Below are 18,392 nucleotides of genomic sequence, written 5' to 3'. Positions count from 1 at the left end.
ACACACACATTATCTTACTCAATACCAATAAAGTTTTCATCCATGTATATAGTGCAGGGTTAGTTGCCAATAGCCAGAAAACGTAGCATCGCATTGGTATGGTGCTTACCAATGTCTTCTGGAACATCATTATTCTGGTGCCGAAGGGACGTCTCACCCTCAATATCCTCTTCTATAGAAGAAATGCTGTCTTTGTCAAAGTCCTCAGAGTAATCAGATCCATCACCGGTACTTGACAATTCATCGTGATCCCATAACTCACAAGAACCAACATCTATTTTACAGGCAGCTGGTGGAGCAGATTTGCACCTTAAATCAACTTTGTTTATTCCATGACATGTCAGTGATGTTTTGCTCCGGTTTTCTGTAGGACAAACCTCTCTATCTTTCTTGTCCATGTTCTGTTTGTACAGGTGAAATTCGTGTTTTTGGATAAATTCTTTTAAATGTCCCTGAACAAAACCTAAACTCAGTATGGTTTTTGCACTTGGTCTCGATTCTGGACATTTAACAAGAATAGTTTTAACCAATAAGTGTAAATCAGCGGAGTAGCAGTCTGGCAGTGGAAAATAGTCCCCTTTGACAATTTTGTAAAAGAGGCTTATTAAGTTGGTTGCATGAAATGCTGGCTTTAGGGCACACAATTCATAGAGTAAACAACCAAGGGCCCAAATGTCAGATTTGGAGCTATATGGAATATCTTGACACAGCTCTGGACTGAGATAATATGGTGTTCCTACACATGTACTTGCCATATCCAAGGTGCTGTTCATAACTTTGGATATGCCAAAATCCCCAAGTCGAATCATGCCCTTTTTGGTGAGGAAGACATTTGAAGTCTTGATATCTCTGTGGAGGATTTTCATGGAATGGATGTACTGAATGGCCATAGTCAACTGAATAAACCAATCCATGATAATGTCTTCGGAGCAGAAAACTCCTTTTCTTTGTTTAATGTAATCATCCAGCGCTCCACCATCACAATAGTCCTGAACAATGAATACATGTTCATCCTCTGGGTCACAGAAGTATTCATAGCACATGACAATGTTTGGGTGTATAAGTTTACGTAGAATAGTTGCTTCTTGTACAACACACTCCTTGGTTCTCATTTGTTTGGATGCATCTATCTTAATAGCTTTCACGGCATACATCTTCTTAGTCTCTTTATTTCTCATTAGGAACACTTCAGCTGTAGCACCTCTTCCAATTTTCAATATTTTCTCATAGTTCTCCATGATGAGTCCACATCTACATGCAATAGAAAGCACCGTGAACATAACATAAACGTATGTAATGTTGACTAAAACACCTGCCCGGGAGACCCCAAGTAGGTACTATAGAGTGTAGTCTAGCAAAAGAATTACAATATAGCACACTGTCTACCAAAGAAATTCAATGGTGAAATGAAGCTTATACACAATACCAGTGGATGTCTCATCTTTTTGGGAAGATGTAATCTGAAGCACTATGCTATATGCTGCTTTCACATATGCACATTTTAATCATGCAGTCTATGGAGCAGTTTATATTTACATGTTCAGGACCAGGTCATTTTTTTTTTTTTATTTGACATGTGTCACTATGTGGTGTAAGGTGGCAGCAGGTAAAGTGTTAAATGGCGTATATATTCCACCTAGGTTTGTTATCTATAGATGGTGAGGGGCTCCGTTCCTAGCCCTGGAACAATTTACTCTGCAGCCACTTGATTAATGCAGCTGGGCTGAGGCCTACCCAGGCTGCATTATGTGAGGAGAGCCAAACAGGGTAGTTGCTCCGTGTGAGCAGAAGGTACAGGTTGCTGTTACTCTGTATTATTTGGGACAGTCAGGTACGTTACTGTCTAGTTAGTGCTTCGACGAGCAGGAGTTTCTTTACGTTATGTTTTCTTTTTGAAACGTGCATCCCGTACATGTGCTGCCTGTTTATGCTGACAATAAATGCTGGAAAGGACCGCGCTTTGAAACCTTAACCCCTTTAGGACCCTGTCATTTTTTACCTTAAAGGGAACCTGTCACCGGGATTTTGTGTATAGAGCTGAGGACATGGGTTGCTAGATGGCCGCTAGCACGTACGCAATATGCAGTCCCCATAGCTCTGTGTGCTTTTATTGTGTTAAAAAAACGATTTTATACATATGCAAATTAACCTGAGATGAGTCCTGTCCCTGACTCAGCTCAGGTTAATTTGCATATGTATCAAATCAGATTTTAATAAAAGCACACAGAGCTATGGGGACTGGGTATTGCGGCTGTGCTAGCGGCCATCTAGCAGCCCATGTCCTCAGCTCTATACACAAAATCCCGGTGACAGGTTCCCTTTAAGGACCAGGCGATTTTTAGCAAATCTGACATGTGTCCCTTTATGTGGTGATAACTTTCAAACACTTTTACTTATCCAGGCCATTCTGAGACAGTTTTCTTGTCACAGTGGTAAATAAAAAAAATAAAAAATACCAAATTTACGAATAAATTAATTTAAAAAATTTAAAAATTTACACATTTCAATTTCTCTACTTTTATAATAGTTAGTAATACCTCCAAAAATAGTTATTACTTTACATTCCCCATATGTCTACTTCACGTTTGGATCATTTTGAAAATGAAATTTTATTTTTGGGGGACGTTAGAAGCCTTAGAAGTTTAGAAGCAAATCTTTAAGAACATTTCCAAACCCCAATTTTTTCAGGACCAGTTCAGTTATGAAGTCACTTTCTGGGGCTTACATATTAGAAACCACCTACAAATCACCCCATTTTAGAAACTACACTCCTCAAGGTATTCAAAACTGGTTTTACAGAATTTGTTAATCCTTTAGGTGCCCCATGAGAATTAAAATGAAAATGGGAATACATTTTCAAAATGTTACTTTTTTTTTGTGCAGAATTTTGCAGAATTTGAATTTTTATCTATTTTTTTCTGCAACACATCAAGGGTTAACAGACAAACAAAGCTCAAAATCTATTACCCTGAATCTGGAGTTTACAGAAACACCCCATGTGTGCTCAAAAAATGATGTATGGGCTTCAGAGTGGAAGGGGCACCATATGACTTTTGGAGAACGGATTTAGCTGGAATGGTAATTGGGAGCTATGTCACATATGAAGACACCCAGAGGTGGCCCTAGAGTGGAAACCTAACAATCCTCAACCAGCATATTCAGAAGTCCCATTTCAAAATGGAAATTTCATGGCTACCCTGGACCTGACTTGACGCCTACCTACATGTGCCAATAGCCTTAAGGTACAGGAAATTCCTCAGGTTTGCTATCAGGAAAGACGACTCTATATGGCACCTTCAGTTTTGCTGCCTCACCTTCGGGTTATGCTAAGTAACCTGAGTTTTCCGAAAATATCCATCATCCTGTCAGCAGCACTTCACGTACAAGGAATTTCAATTGTGCAATATCTCGACGATTGGTGGCTCAGAGCACCATCACAAGAGGTGCTATTGCTCCATATCAACATAATAATTGTGTCTACAGAGACACAGGTTTTTAATCAATTTCAAGAAGTCGCAACTTTCACCATCTCAGAACATTCTCTTCTTAGGTTGTCATAAACTCAGAGGATATGACAATATCCATATCAAAAGGTCAGAGTGGACAATAAAAAGAAGAAGATCATACACGTACCAACAAAGAAGAATGTCTATTCGGAAGGCCGTGGGAATTCTAGGAAGTCTGACATCAACGTTGGATGCAGTGCCATGTAAGACCTCTACAATCACATATCCTCTCAGTATGGAACAGATCAACCCAGTCGTTAGACAAACGAACAGCGATTTCGGAAAAGGTATGCCAAGATCTCAGGTGGTGGATTGCTCCAGGAAGACTCTCAGGGAGCAGATCACTGCGTCACTCGCAGAAGATCATCCTAACAACGGACGTTTCAGCCCAAGGATGGGGAGCACACATGGAACATCAGTGGGCTCAAGGGGTCTGGTCAGAGAAAGAAATGTCTCTATACAACAGATATTGGCATCTAACTCTAATTCCAGATCTTCTGTGCCAGAAGGGAGTTTATCATCCAGACCTGCAATCTTTACATCTCACAGCATGGAGGATAGGTTAACGAAAGAGGGCATTCCAAAAAATGTCATTACCACACTGTCCTCTGCAAGCAAGCCAGGAACTAAAAGACTGTATGATCGAATTTGGAAGCTTTTCTCTATATCTTATCCGAATGAAGAAATTGCAATTCCTTTAATATTAAAGTTCCTACAGAAAGGTCTGGAGAAAGGACTAAAACAAACAACATTAAAAGTGCAGTTTGCCACCATAAACCACCAGTTAAATGGACAATTCTCTAATAATCCATTAATAAAGAAGTTCTTCGAAGGTGCCAGGAACATTGCCCCTAAGATTCACAAACCCTTACCATCTTGGGATTTGGTGACTGTGTTGAAACACTTCGCGATCAGTCCATTCAAACCTATTAACTCCATCGATCTGAAATACCTCTCGTGGAAAACAGCTTTTCTAGTGGCAATAGCGTCAGCTAGAAGAGTCAGTGAGTTGCAAGCCCCATCATGCAGAGATCTGGGGGATGCACTCACACTAAGACCAGATTTTAGACCTAAAGTCTCATCCACTATAACCCTAAACCAGGAAATTATTCTTCCGGCTTTATCTTCTGCAAAGAATGCTCTAGAGGCTTCAGTCCTAGATGCGAGAAGATCGGTGTTAGCTTAAGTAGCTAGGACAGAAATATTCAGAAACGATGAACATCTTTTCATACAATTTGGAGAAGTCAAAAGGAAACAGGGCAGCTAAATCCACTATAACTAACTATATAAAAAACTTCATATTATTCTGTTATGACAAAGAAGGTCTGGACCCACCGCAGAGTCTTAAGGCTCACTCTACAAGGTCCACGACAACATCATGGGCAGAATATTGCTATGTACCGCTACAGGAGGCGATTTGTAGAACTGCAACTTGGGCTTCACCCACGTTTGTGAAGCACTCCCACCTGGACTGGTCGAGGAACTCAGCCCTGGGGAGGAGAGTGCTAGAAAGCATACCCATCTTTCCTGACAGAAGAACAGATTCAAAGGCAGCCAGACAGACAGGCATAGGCAAAAAGATGCTACAGGCATTCTGCCGATCAATGTTTGACAAGCAGGTATAATGCAGGACATTCAAGGAAGTAGGCATATATGCAAAGATGTTTAGCCATACAGGCATCTGTAAACAGAAAAAAACTGAACAGACCAACAGAGACGATCACCAGTCCTCCAAAAGTAGTCAACCAGGCCCCAAAGCCATGAGGCAGACAACCAGGCCCCAAAGCCATGAGGCAGACAACCAGGCCCCAAAGCCATGAGGCAGACAACCAGGCCCCAAAGCCATGAGGCAGACAACCAGGCCCCAAGATAGACCCCAGCAGTTATTACCACATAGCCCTCTAGAACATTTCTGGGACTTCCAGATTAGCGGTATCTGAAAAGAAAACTGCAGGTCTCCCACTCCAGGGACAGGAAACCACTGAGGTTGGAGAGAGGCTCCGCCTTTTTGTTCTGCAGGTTTCCTGTCCCTGGGGGCGGATCCCCTCTCTCTATGTGGTCCCGTCATGGGGAAGGGAAAATACAGGTTTCAGTTTCCCAGTCTATATCTGGGCAGTTGAAGTCCCCCATAATCCGGTTACACTACATTTTTTCTGGAAGAGTGAAAATACTCCTCTTACCATTTTGGAGGAGTATTTTTAGCTGATGAGTACGAAAGTTACAGTAATTCAAATAGTTAATACGAAGGCCTACATAACATTAAGGGGTTGCTATTTATGCAGGGGAACCATTATTAGTATCTAGAACCTAGTCTTCCATGCATAATTAGCAAATTTAATTTTAAATTTAGCTGAGGTCACTGTTGCTCTGAGGGGGTCAGCACCACTGAGGTAACTGTTGCTCTGAGGGGGTCGGCACCACTGAGGTCACTGTTGCTCTGAGGGGAGCGGATCCCACGGGGGCTGAGAACACATTTGAGGCCAATCCTGTTACCAAAGAATGCAGATTTCTGTATGAAGTTCACACAAATCTCCAACCGGTATTCAATGGACATAATGCTCCTAAATATGGAGTACTTATAAAAAGAACTAATGAGAACAAGAAAAGGACAGAAGGATTGAAACTACAGTTGAAATCTATGATGACATCACAAGATTATATGACAATGAAAGAACAGACGGATCATCTGCTGTTTTATCTAGTGATGAAATTTCGCTGTTGAAAAAAGGGTTATCGTTTTGCCCTGGTTCCAATGTAGATTGGTTTAATTATGAGATAGATCTGTAAAAGTTTTTTAGGCGCATTAAATTACAGGTTTTCTTTAAATAAACCCCTAAGATGACTACCGCTATGGTTAAACAGGACATTGTGAGTACTGATATGTTGTGTTTGAAGGAGATGGGTTTACACTTGCATAGTGATTTCCAACCCCCTGTTCATGAAATATGCAGTGAACACGTATATAGACCTAGTTAAAAAAAGGCATAGAAAAAAAATTAAAACTAGCAACAACAGATATGGTAGTAACAACAATTTGAGTCAGGGAGAAAAAAAAGAGCGTTGAGAGAACTTAGTAGTAGGAAGGAGATCACAATAAAAAAAGCTGATAAAAGGAGGAGCTACGGTAATCATGGATACCGATAAATATATAGCGGAGATACAACGGCAATTGGAGGATAGTGTAGTATACCGAGCATTAGATGCGGACCCCAAAATCGCTATTAAAAGAAGATTTAAATTACTAGTAGATAACGCTTATGCGTCTGATTTAATTGATGATAAATTACATGAATATCTATTGGTAGACAAACCAGTGACACCATTACTGTATATTCTGCCTAAAATTCATAAAAGCTTGATTGATCCACCTGGGCGTCCCATAGTCTCTGGGATAGACTCAATGTTTACACCAGCAGTTACCTTCCTTGACAGATTTCTTAGGGACTATGCCATGTCAACTAGGTCTTATGTGAAAGACACAACTGACTTCCTCAACAAGTTGCAAACATTGCGGGTTGAGGAAGGACAGTATCTTGTCTCCTTTGATGTTTTCAGTCTCTATACGAGTATTGACCACATCAAAGGATTGGATTCAGTAGAATGGACCCTCTCCAGGGGTGAGATCAGGCCGGAGATTGCAAGGTTTGTTCTTTCCTTGTTGGAGATCGTCCTCACGTGAAACTATTTCCTCTTTGGGGATACTTATTATGTACAGCAGCGGGGGACCGCAATGGGGTCCAACGTGGCCCCAACTTATGCAAACATCTATATGAACAAATTCGAGGAGTGCTTTATATACCCATCCAGCCACTTTACTTCGGTGAAGGGCTGGATGAGGCATATAGATGACATATTTTTTGTCTGGACTGGAACTCTTGAAAGCTTGTTAGAGTTTCAGGGGTACATAAATTCAGTCCATGCGGAACTACAGTTCACGGCTGTGTACTCACAAACTAGCCTACAGTTCCTGGACACGACAGTGAACTGTATAGGGGGTAAACTCCAAACAGATCTGTTTGTAAAACCTACAGATAGGAACAACATGTTACTATTCCAGAGTGACCATCCAGGGTTTATGAAAGAGTCATTGCCCTATAGTCAGTTAATTACGGTGAAAAGAATAGTAACAGATGAAGAGAAATTGGAGGTGAGACTCAGTGAGATGTGCAGCAGATTCTATAAGAGGGGTTACCTGAGGACCATGGTACAGAGGCATAAGCAGAGGGTTAATCAGTTTAAAAGGGAAGATCTTTTGAAGAATAAGAAACAACGAGAGGAGAATAAGAGGGTTCCCTTCGTCTCGACCTACACAGCATTCAGTAGACAAGTATCACATATCCTCAAGAACAGTTGGCATATTCTCACAGAGTCATTCCCTGACATTCCGTACCACTCCCCTTATGTCATACAGAAGGCCACGCAATGTAGGTGATAGGCTAGTACGTGCAGATACCAAACAGCCTAGTCTGCCTAAAATTCAGAGAAAGGGTTGCTTTCCCTGCTTGGGGTGTTGTAATTGTAATGGAATTTTAAAGGGAAGCTCCTTTACACATCCCAGGACAGGGAAAAACTACCAGATCAGGAACTAGTACACATGTAGATCGGAGTATGTGATTTATGTGCTCCAATGCCCATGTGGGTTCTTTTACGTGGGAGAAATGACCCAGGAGTTTAGAAAGAGATTAAACCAACATCGGTACCACATACGTAAATTACTTTCAGGTGTAAAAGAGGCTGATATTTCTAAGACCGAATTACCAGTTCCAGAGCATTTCCTTAAATTTAAACATAACATCTCGCAACTACGCTTCTGAGTTATAGATGGAGTTCCACCCCAAAGAGGGGGCGACAGGGAAAACTTAAAAAGGATGGAATTAAGGTGGATTTACAAGTTACAAACACTCAAACCCAAAGGCCTCAACAGGGAGTTTAGGATTGATCCACTTTACTGACTGTACGAAGTTTAGTCTTCACCTCACTTGTTCATTTAATACTGTACTCTATCTAAGTATTGGATTTTTTAATTAAGTTTGTACCCAACCTGAAAGGCTGAGATGAGTTATTAATTATGTATATATGCATAAGTATTATTTATTTTTCTCACACTCTCTCTTTTCTTTATAGAAAACTGCGTATGCTGATGAGACCTGGGGACACGGACTGAGGAAAGACCGAACACAAGCAATAGAATGGTAGCCACCTCTATAGACTTGGATCTGGGCCTATTTGCCTATTCATCACACAGGGGGGGGGGGGGGGGGAGAAAGTTTTTGGTTTGTTCATGTAATATTGGTCTGTAAAATATGGCCTCCATTGCTTGTCCTATATTTGGGTATTGGAGCTGCATAGCTGTTATTGAGTATCCATATGGTCTGCATATTCGAAATAATGGGGGCTGTTTTGAATGAGAAGACCTGGGAATGTTGGGTTAAAAGAGGTATACCCGGGGACGGATATAATTACTACCTGACAGGACAGGAATGAAGTGATTGGAATCAAGGAAGGGCGTCCCTCTTGATTGGAGGGTTAGCCCTCCTAGAACTGAATGGGGTGGTCCAGGGGTGTGCACGTCGACCCCATAACATAATGGAGTCACCAGTGTGACTACCATAGTCGCTTGGTAGGGGAGGGTACTGATCCACTCTAGATCTGAGGTGGTATTTACCCCTTGTGGTCTGATTTGGAGAGTGGCCCCCCCTGATGATATGAGTTCATGAGCCCTAAATGATTCACCATGAGGCTATACTCAGTTTAAATGGACTAGGTACTCTAACCTTAAATTGTGGACGAGTAGTGGACACCTAGTATATTTAGCAACCTTCTGAGTCCTAATACCATCGATTACGGAATTCCAATTGACGAATTTGCTCCTGATGGTGTGATGTATGTAAATGAGCCCTATAATAATGTGGTAAAGACACCGCATGGGAAAATGGAAGGTTTAGCCTTTACTATATACGAGTGATTTAGTACAATGTTCGGAAGATGATTGTATATATCGTTACCATGACGCCGGCGGTAAGAACGCTACACGGTGACGGAGGGCCTGACGTCAGATCCTGTTACTATGTGCGTTGGGCGCGTAAGCGCAGTATACGCTTGTGGCGGCATGGATGAGAGGCGTCTGGTTTCCTTGGAGCCGGGGGAGTATACTGCGTGGGCGCTCATGGTTGACGTCATAGAAGTGGCGCGCAGGCGCATTGGACATAGAGGAACGCCGAGGGTAGCGTAGTAACCGGCTGCACATGTTGACTGAGTTTGGTCTACCTGAGTTTTGTATCGCAGTGAGTAGGTTTTAAAATGTATAATGTGAGATGATTGACACTATATGCAATATCATCCCCATAACGGGGTGAACACTGAAAGGGGTGGTACACTTTTTTGCAATTGTTTATTAACATAATTGATTAGGTCATGTGACCTGTTTAGTAGGGTATATGTATCCGGTTTTTAGTTCACATTGTTAGTTGCTTGAAAAAGATCACACAGATCGAAACGTCGCATTGCACTGGCGAATACATTTTGAAAGAACAAGGCTGGAGAGTGAGCCAGTTTCTTTAATGATTGCATCTGTTGCTCTGAGGGGGTCGGCGCCACTGAGGTCACTGTTGCTCTGAGGGGGTCGGCGCCACTGAGGTCACTGTTGCTCTGAGGGGGTCGGCGCCACTGAGGTCACTGTTGCAGTGATTTTATGAGGTTTAAAGGGTTTGTCCTAAGATCGATATTTATCACCCGTCGTTAAAGAGGACCCCTCACCTCTCCGGATTTGTCTGTTTTGGTAACTACTTGCACCCCCCGCCCCCTAATTTAATAAAAATCCTGGAGCATCTATTCTTATGACCTTATGTTGCACAATTCCTCTGTTATTCCTGTTATTAGTTAATGACTTGCTGGCAGTTTGCAGTGAAAGTCCAGATGGGGGTGTCCCTGCACAGCCTGACATTATTCAATCAGTGCTGTCAACTGGTAACATCCAGCTGGACCTTTATTGCAGAGTACTAGCAATTCGTTCATAAGTTCTAGTAGGAATAATAGAGGAATGGTACAATATAGAGTCACAAGAATTTACTCACCAGAATTGTTATTGCATGGGAAATGCAAGTCGTTACTAAAACAGACATGTCCCCTTCGAGTACATGATAGCTGGGGGCCCCACCTTGGTTACCATGTTCTAGTGTTCTCTGGGTTAAGTATGGATAGGTAAATAGTGTTGATCTTGGGACAGTCCCTTTTTGCTTATTTTTTTGCTGCTGTTTCTGTGCCGCTGGTCACTGGGGTTTGTTATTCATCAAAGTTACGTCCTTGTAGATGAGCTCTCAGGTGGGTATGTCGTGCCACCGGGGCTGTTGGTAGACTCTGAAGATACCTGAGGCACTGGCGGAGCAGGACACAGGCACAAGCGAAAAACCCGGGCGCATACCTTGCACCGCCACAGTCACATGTTGTGGATCTGGATGATGTCATCACGCAGTGATAACCACTGATATAGGGTGCAGCAACCTTTGGCACTCCAGCACTGCTGTGAAACTACAACTCCCAGCATGCACACTTGCTCAGCTATTCTTGTAACTCCCAAAGAAGTGAAAGGAGGATACTGAGAGTTGTAGTTTCAGAACAGCTGGAGTGCCAGAGGTTGCTGATCCCTGATCTAGAGGCTGTCATTTTGTGTTATGCGTCATCTTGCAATAAAGGATAGTTTGCCTTCCATGACCCATTGCCCTATCTCATGCCACAAAATTGCCAATTGGATTATACAGCTTTGCGCTTGGCAGATGGACTGTATGTCCTGGAGGCTGTAAATGGCCACATGCAGTCCTTGTAGCACCATGTCCCGCCACATTACAGAAGAAATCCTTATAGCAGCGTCTGATGAAACATGCTGCAATGAATCCTTGATGGATTCATAAGCCGACAGGTGACAGAGGTCTATGGGTGACAGGTCTGTCCGTTATGGAGGTCTCCTGTTGGTGTATCCAGCGCTGGGACAACCGCTGACTTCTATAAGCAAAACTACAACTCCCACAATGCCCTGCTGTAGGCTGATACCTGTAGGCTGTCCGGGCATGCTGGGAGTTGTAGTTTTGCAACAGCTGGAGGGCCGCAGTTTGAGATCTTTGCCCTAGACCTTCTATTGAGGCCGTCTTCACTACCGCGTTCAGCAGGGAGGAGAGACAGCGCTCAGCTGAGTGCTTCAGACTCATCACTATAGGGTAAAAACAAGGCGCTTAGATCCCCACTTACCCTGCCAATGAGGATTGCGCGTCTCCTTCCTCCCATTACAGCGGTGTGCCAGAAGCTCCGGCAGCCGGCTCAAACTGACCAATAACATAGCTCCTCACTATAAGGAGCCTTGTTATTGGTTGTTTCAGGCAGCAGCATCGCTGCGCTCACTGCGCTGATTAATGGCAGGGAAAAGTCTAAGGTGTATTGGTACGCCTTAGACTATTTCCAGGGAGTAAAATGGCCTGAACAGGCATTTATGACGCTTGTACAGGCGTTATTGTGACCTCTGCCCATAACAACAACCTCATTATGATCTGGCGCCACGTCTATCTCATTTAGTAATGGATTTTCTGTGGACTGGTTATAGGATGGGAAGACAGTGCAGATAGAGACCGGGGTCAAGGTAGTGGGACTGGGGGAGGAATGGAAGGAGGGACTAGAACAGTTTTGAATTTTTTTTACCGCTTCCCACTACATTGTATGCCATAATTAAGGCTACTTTCACACTAGCAGCAGGACGTTCACCCTGTCGGATCCGTCCTGCCGCTATTTCGCCGGACCTCCGCTCCGTCCCCATTTACTATAATGGCGACGGGGGCGGAGCTGTGGCGCAGCACGGAAGTGCACGGCGATAGGTTGCAGGACTAAAAGTACTGCATGTCCGACTTTTTAGTCCGGCAGCCTCCAGCTTCACTACACAGTCCCCACAGACCCTCTACACAACTGCTCGGTCCTCTTCTCCACCATTACAGAAGGAAAAAAACTTCCCACTCTACTCTCCAAATCTCATCTGACCACCTGTGCACTTGACCCAATCCCATCCCACCTCATCCCTAACCTCACCACAGTGTTTATCCCAGCCCTAACTCATCTCTTCAACCTACCACTACCCTCTGGTGTTTTCCCCTCTGCTTTAAACATGCTACCATTACACCCATCCTCAAAAAGCCTTCACTTGACCCATCTTTGTCCAGTTATAGCCCCATATCACTTCTTCCGTATGCCTCAAAGCTACTTGAACAACAAGTCCATTCTGAACGGTTTTCTCCTCCTGCTCCTTCTTCGACCGCCTACAATCTGGCTTCCAACCCCACCACTCAACTGAGACTGCCCTTACCAAAGTCACCAATGACCTACTAACAGCCAAAACCAAGAAACAATACTCTGTCCGCCTTCTCCTTGACCTGTCCTCTGCCTTCGACACTGTTGGCCACTCCCTTCTGTTGCAAACTCTCATCTCTTGGCATCACTGACCTGGCCCTCTCCTGGATCACATCATACCTCACAGACCGGACGTTTAGCGTCTCCCACTCTCGCACCACCTCCTTGTCTCATTCCCTCTCTGTTGGTGTCCCACAAGGCTCTGTCCTAGGACCCCTGCTCTTCTCTATCTACACTTTTGGCCTGGGACAGCTCGTAGAGTCCCATCGCTTTCAGTATCACTCCTATGCTGACGACACACAAATCTACCTCTGTGGTCCAGACATCACCACCTTACTATCAAGAATCCCACAATGTCTATCTGCTATATCATCCATCTTTGCTTTTTGCTTTCTAAAACTTAACATGGATAAAACATCATCATCTTTCCCCCATCTTGCTCATCCCCTCAACAGACCTATCTATCATGATCAATGGCTGAACACTATCCCCAGTCAAACAAGTCCGCTGCCTTGGAGTGACCTTGGATTCTGCCCTTTACTTCCGACCGCATATCCAAGCCCTTTCCACCACCTGCCGCCTCCAACTCAAAAACATCTCCCGCATCCGCGCTTTCCTTAACTTTGAATCTGCGAAAATGCTTGTACATGCCCTCATCATCTCCCGCCTAGACTAGGGTTGGGCGATATACCGGTATCACGATATACTGCGGTATTAAAAAAACGTCGATATGGTGATATCGCCGTTTCCTAAATACCGCAGTATTTTGTTTCGTCATCAAAACGTGCATCCGCCCGCTTGCCCATTTTTCCCGCTTCTAACAACTCGCCTTCAGGAACTGACTGATCACTTACCGCCCGCCCCTGCACCTTGCATAGCGCTGGGTAACACAACATTACTTCCTCTCGCTCCTGGCCTTCCTCCTTTTTGCTCCGCCTCCCTTAGTCAAATCTCCACCCACCATCTGACATCATCACCGTCGTCACCCACCAGTGCCGGGCGCCAGCTCTATTGTATATGTGGCGATCCCCTGTGTGAGTACTGTCTCTGGAGAGACTTTTCCTGCGGCTGCCTCACTAGTGCGTTCTGTCTGATGACGAAGTTATAAACGTACTACTTCCCGCAGCGGCCGCCCCGGCTCTCCCTCCTCCTCGCTCCCATAAGACCTTATTATAACGCCTCCTTGTGGCCCCCCATACAGTGCAACGCCTCCTTGTGGCCCCCCATACAGTGCAACGCCTCCTTGTGGCCCCCCATACAGTGCAACGCCTCCTTGTGGCCCCCCATACAGTGCAACGCCTCCTTGTGGCCCCCCATACAGTGCAACGCCTCCTTGTGGCCCCCCCATACAGTGCAACGCCTCCTTGTGGCCCCCCCATACAGTGCAACGCCTCCTTGTGGCCCCCCCATACAGTGCAACGCCTCCTTGTGGCCCCCCCATACAGTGCAACGCCTCCTTGTGGCCCCCCCATACAGTGCAACGCCTCCTTGTGGCCCCCCCATACAGTGTAACGCCTCCTTGTGGCCCCCCATACAGTGCAACGCCTCCTTGTGGCCCCCCCATACAGTATAACGCCTCCTTGTGGCCCCCCATACAGTATAACGTCTCCTTGTGGCCCCCCATACAGTATAACGTCTCCTTGTGGCCCCCCATACAGTATAACGTCTCCTTGTGGCCCCCCATACAGTATAACGTCTCCTTGTGGCCCCCCATACAGTATAACGTCTCCTTGTGTTTTTCTTTCTTTTAAACGGGTATTTATCACGATATATATCGTTATCGCGATACATTTTTTTTATATCGTTATCGTCTGAATATCTTTGATATCGTCCAACCCTAGCCTAGACTACTGCAACACTCTCCTCTGTGGCCTTCCATCTAGCACTCTTGCACCCCTCCAATCTATCCTCAACTCTGCTGCCCGACTAAGGCTACTTTCACACTAGCGTTCGATCGGATTCGTTCAGAACGGATCCGATCATAATAATGCAGACGGAGGCTCCGTTCAGAACGGATCCGTCTGCATTATTTTAGCATATAAAAGCTAAGTGTGAAAATAGCCTCGTACGGATCCGTCCAGACTTTCAATGTAAAGTCAATGGGGGACGGATCCGCCTGAAGATTGAGCCATATTGTGGCATCTTCAAACGGATCCGTCCCCATTGACTTACATTGTAAGTCTGGACGGATCCGCACGGATCCGCACGGCCAGGCGGACACCCGAACGCTGCAAGCAGCGTTCAGCTGTCCGCCTGTCCATGCGGAGGCGAGCGGAGCGGAGGCTGAACGCCGCCAGACTGATGCAGTCTGAGCGGATCCGCATCCATTCAGCCTGCATCAGGGCTGGACGGCTGCGTTCGGGTCCGCTCGCGAGCCCCTTCAAACGGAGCTCACGAGCGGACCGACGAACGCTAGTGTGAAAGTAGCCTAATCCACCTCTCACCCTGTTACTCCTGTGCCTCTCCCCTCTGCCAATCCCTTTACTGGCTCCCCATTGCCCAGCAAATTTACTTCAAAGTACTAACAAATACATACAAGGCTGTCTACAACTTGTCCCCTCCCTAAATCTCTGAGATACTTTCCCGATACACCCCCACACGCACTTTCCGATCCTCACAAGACCTCCTTCTCTCCTCTTATCGCCTCTTCCCACAATCGCCTCCAAGATTTCTCCCGTGTATCCCCCATACTCTGGAACTTTCTTCCCCAACACATCAGACTCTCACCTACAGTGGAATCCTTCAAAAGAAACCTGAAAACCCACCTCTTCAGACAATTTTAAGAATTTCTTCTACAATTCTAAGCCTTCTAAAGTAGATATATGGTAACTGTAAAGTAATCATTTTATGAGGTGTTACTATCTGCCTTACTTGTGCACACAAACGTATTTTCTTTCCACTTCCGTTCTGGGGGGGGGGTTCAGACCATATGCAGAACCATTCACTTCAATGGGTCCACAAAAACAACGGAAGGTAGGTACTCCGTGTGCATTGCATTTCCCTATTTCCGTTCCACAAAAAAGTAGTGCATGTCCTATTATTGTCCGCAAATCATGGTCTTAGGCCCCATTCAAGTCAATGGGTCCACAAAAAAAATACAGAACGCACACGGAACACATCCGTATGGTGATTAATAAGTTACTGTTTCCGTTCTGCAAAAAACAGGACGCATATGGAAACCATACAGATATGTTTTGTGGAATAACGGAAGAGCACTTAAATTAGAGAGAAAAATAAAATTAAAAAAAAATCTGATATGGAACAACAGCAAAGCAGAGAAATTGAAATTATAAAAAGTGCTAATTTAAAAAAAAAAATAATCAGAAAATTCAATTTTTTTAAAATAAATAAAATGGTGAAATATATTGACTCCGATTTACCACTGTCATGAACTTCAACGTGTCACGAGAAAACTCTCAAAATGGCCTGGATAAGTAAAAGCGTTTCAAAGTTATTACCACATAAAGTGACACGTGTCAGATTTCCAAAATGTGGCCTGGTCCTTGAGGTGAAAAATGGCTCGGCACTGAAGGAGTTAAGCACAGCTCAGTCCTATCCAATGGATGTGGAGGTGCCAGGTGTTGGACATACCTTAAAGGGGTATTCCAGATGGTACCAACCTATTGGTTAACTACTAGATCGGTGAACGGAGGGATAATCTCCCGACCTCCCTTAGAACTGAAGGGCCCCATATCCTGTGGATAGGCGGATACCGTCAACCAAGCAGAATGCCCCACCGTAGGGGACGCTATTTATCTCTTGCGCATGTGGATGGTGACGTCATACATTGAGGAACGTCACAGAGAGGCCATGACAATACTCACAACCATGGCAGGGAAAATATATCCAAATGAAAAAGGCTGAGCCCTCACTGCACTGTGTAACCAGCGTCCTATGTGTCTAGACTGCGTGCTCAGGTGCGGCTGGTCAATGGGCATGCCCCCGGTCATACCTGTGCCGAACGCTGCTCTTCTCCGGTCACATCACGGAGCTCGGCCTCACTACAGCTCTGGCCTGGTTTGTTTCCAGTCTCCAGGACGACGCGGGGACTGGGCGGGGCAAGCAGGCACATGTGGCTCTATACCCAATCGCATTCCAGTTTTCATTTCTACAGCGTAGGCTAGAAAGTATATTGTGATTGGCTGTTGCCTTGTGTAACTGTGTAAGCTTATTTGCTGCCATATAAGCAGTCTATAGTCTTATGTAAATATGTCAGTTTCACTTATGCGTAAATCGGGCACATTATTGGGGACATATTATTTATACCACATTTGAAAGACCAGAGGTACAACAGCTTGCTACATGTGCAGTGGTCATTTTCATCACACTAATATTATGCCTCATTCACACTTCAGTGTTTGGTCAGTGATTTTGAGCCAAAACCAGGTGCGGCTCTAAACACAGAGCAGGAGGAGAGCTTTCCCTTATACCTTATGTCTGTGTAGCTCCAGTCCTGGTTTTATCTCACAATCGCTGATGGAAATCACTGACATGTGAATGAGGCTTAACTCCTTCCCAACTAATGACATAATAGTACATCATAGCGGGAATTGTCTTCACACAATTTGACGTACTATTACGTCATGTTGATCCAGTCAGGCCCGGTTCTATAATAAGGCAGACCAAGCGGCCGCCTTAGGGCGCTGAGAGGGGGGGGGGCGGAAAAATTAACCTTTTTTTTTTCTTCATTAATCACTTGCATGCCGCCGGCCTCCTGTGGCTGTTCTCCTCTGTGTGGTGGTCCTCATATCTTCTCTCTGGGCTCCCGAGTCCTGACAAGTTGTTTGAGGACCTTTCCCACTCTGCCAATCAGTGGTCTGACACATGACACAGCTGCAGCCGCTGATTGGCTGAGTGGGAGAGGTCCTCAAAGTCTTGTCGGGAGCACAGAGAGAAGATACCAGGACCACACAGAGGAGAAGGGGAGCAACTGCAGACAGGGCTAGGTGAGCAAAATGTTTATTTTTACACATTAATAGAGGGGGGAAATGTGCCATGGAGGGGGGAGGAGGGGGTTGAAATGTGACATGGGGGGGGGAGAAATGTGACACAAAGGAGGTGATGTAAAAAGCAAGGGGTGATGTGACATGGAGGGGGAGAAATATCACATTTCTCCCCCTCCATGTCACATCACCCCCCTATGTCACATTTCTCATCCCCCTCCATGTCACATTTCTCATCCCCCTCCATGTCACATCACGCCCTCCTTTTTACATCACCCCCATCGAGTTGTGTGTGTGTGTGTGTGGGGGGGGGGGGGGGGGCGCCAAAATGTAGCTTCGCTTGTGGGTGCAAAAATCCTTGCACCGGCCCTGGATCCAGTGCCCGCCCATTCAGTGCAGGGGCCCTGTAGTCACTTGCAGCCGAGCCCCTGCTGTATCGGCACTGACAGCAGTATATAGATGGTGTTTTCAGCTGGTGAGGGATCCCATCAGGTTTCCGCGCTGCGGTGACATGGTTCGGTGGGTGAAAAGGGCATCAAGCCTAGGAGATTCAGCCCCA

General features: G+C 45.1%; 1 protein-coding gene across 1 annotated transcript in view; it reads right to left on the bottom strand.

Moving 5' to 3' along the window:
• Positions 1–16,947, bottom strand: part of LOC122946650 (serine/threonine-protein kinase Nek1-like) — a 41,870-nt gene extending 24,923 nt beyond the window's left edge. The window contains exons 1-2 of the mRNA XM_044306405.1: positions 16,843–16,947; positions 110–1,251 (exon numbers count right to left, since the gene is read on the bottom strand). Of these exons, the coding sequence (XP_044162340.1) occupies positions 110–1,238 (1,129 nt within the window). The 5' untranslated portion in view covers positions 1,239–1,251; positions 16,843–16,947. The remainder of the gene's footprint in view (positions 1–109; positions 1,252–16,842) is intronic.
• Positions 16,948–18,392: the final 1,445 nt, after the last annotated feature.

This window comes from Bufo gargarizans, chromosome 9, assembly GCF_014858855.1.
Source record: "Bufo gargarizans isolate SCDJY-AF-19 chromosome 9, ASM1485885v1, whole genome shotgun sequence".
In the NCBI taxonomy this organism is placed as follows: Eukaryota; Metazoa; Chordata; class Amphibia; order Anura; family Bufonidae; genus Bufo; species Bufo gargarizans.
The sequence above is the reverse complement of the archived record's forward strand: the minus strand, read 5'-3'. Positions and strand labels throughout refer to the sequence as shown.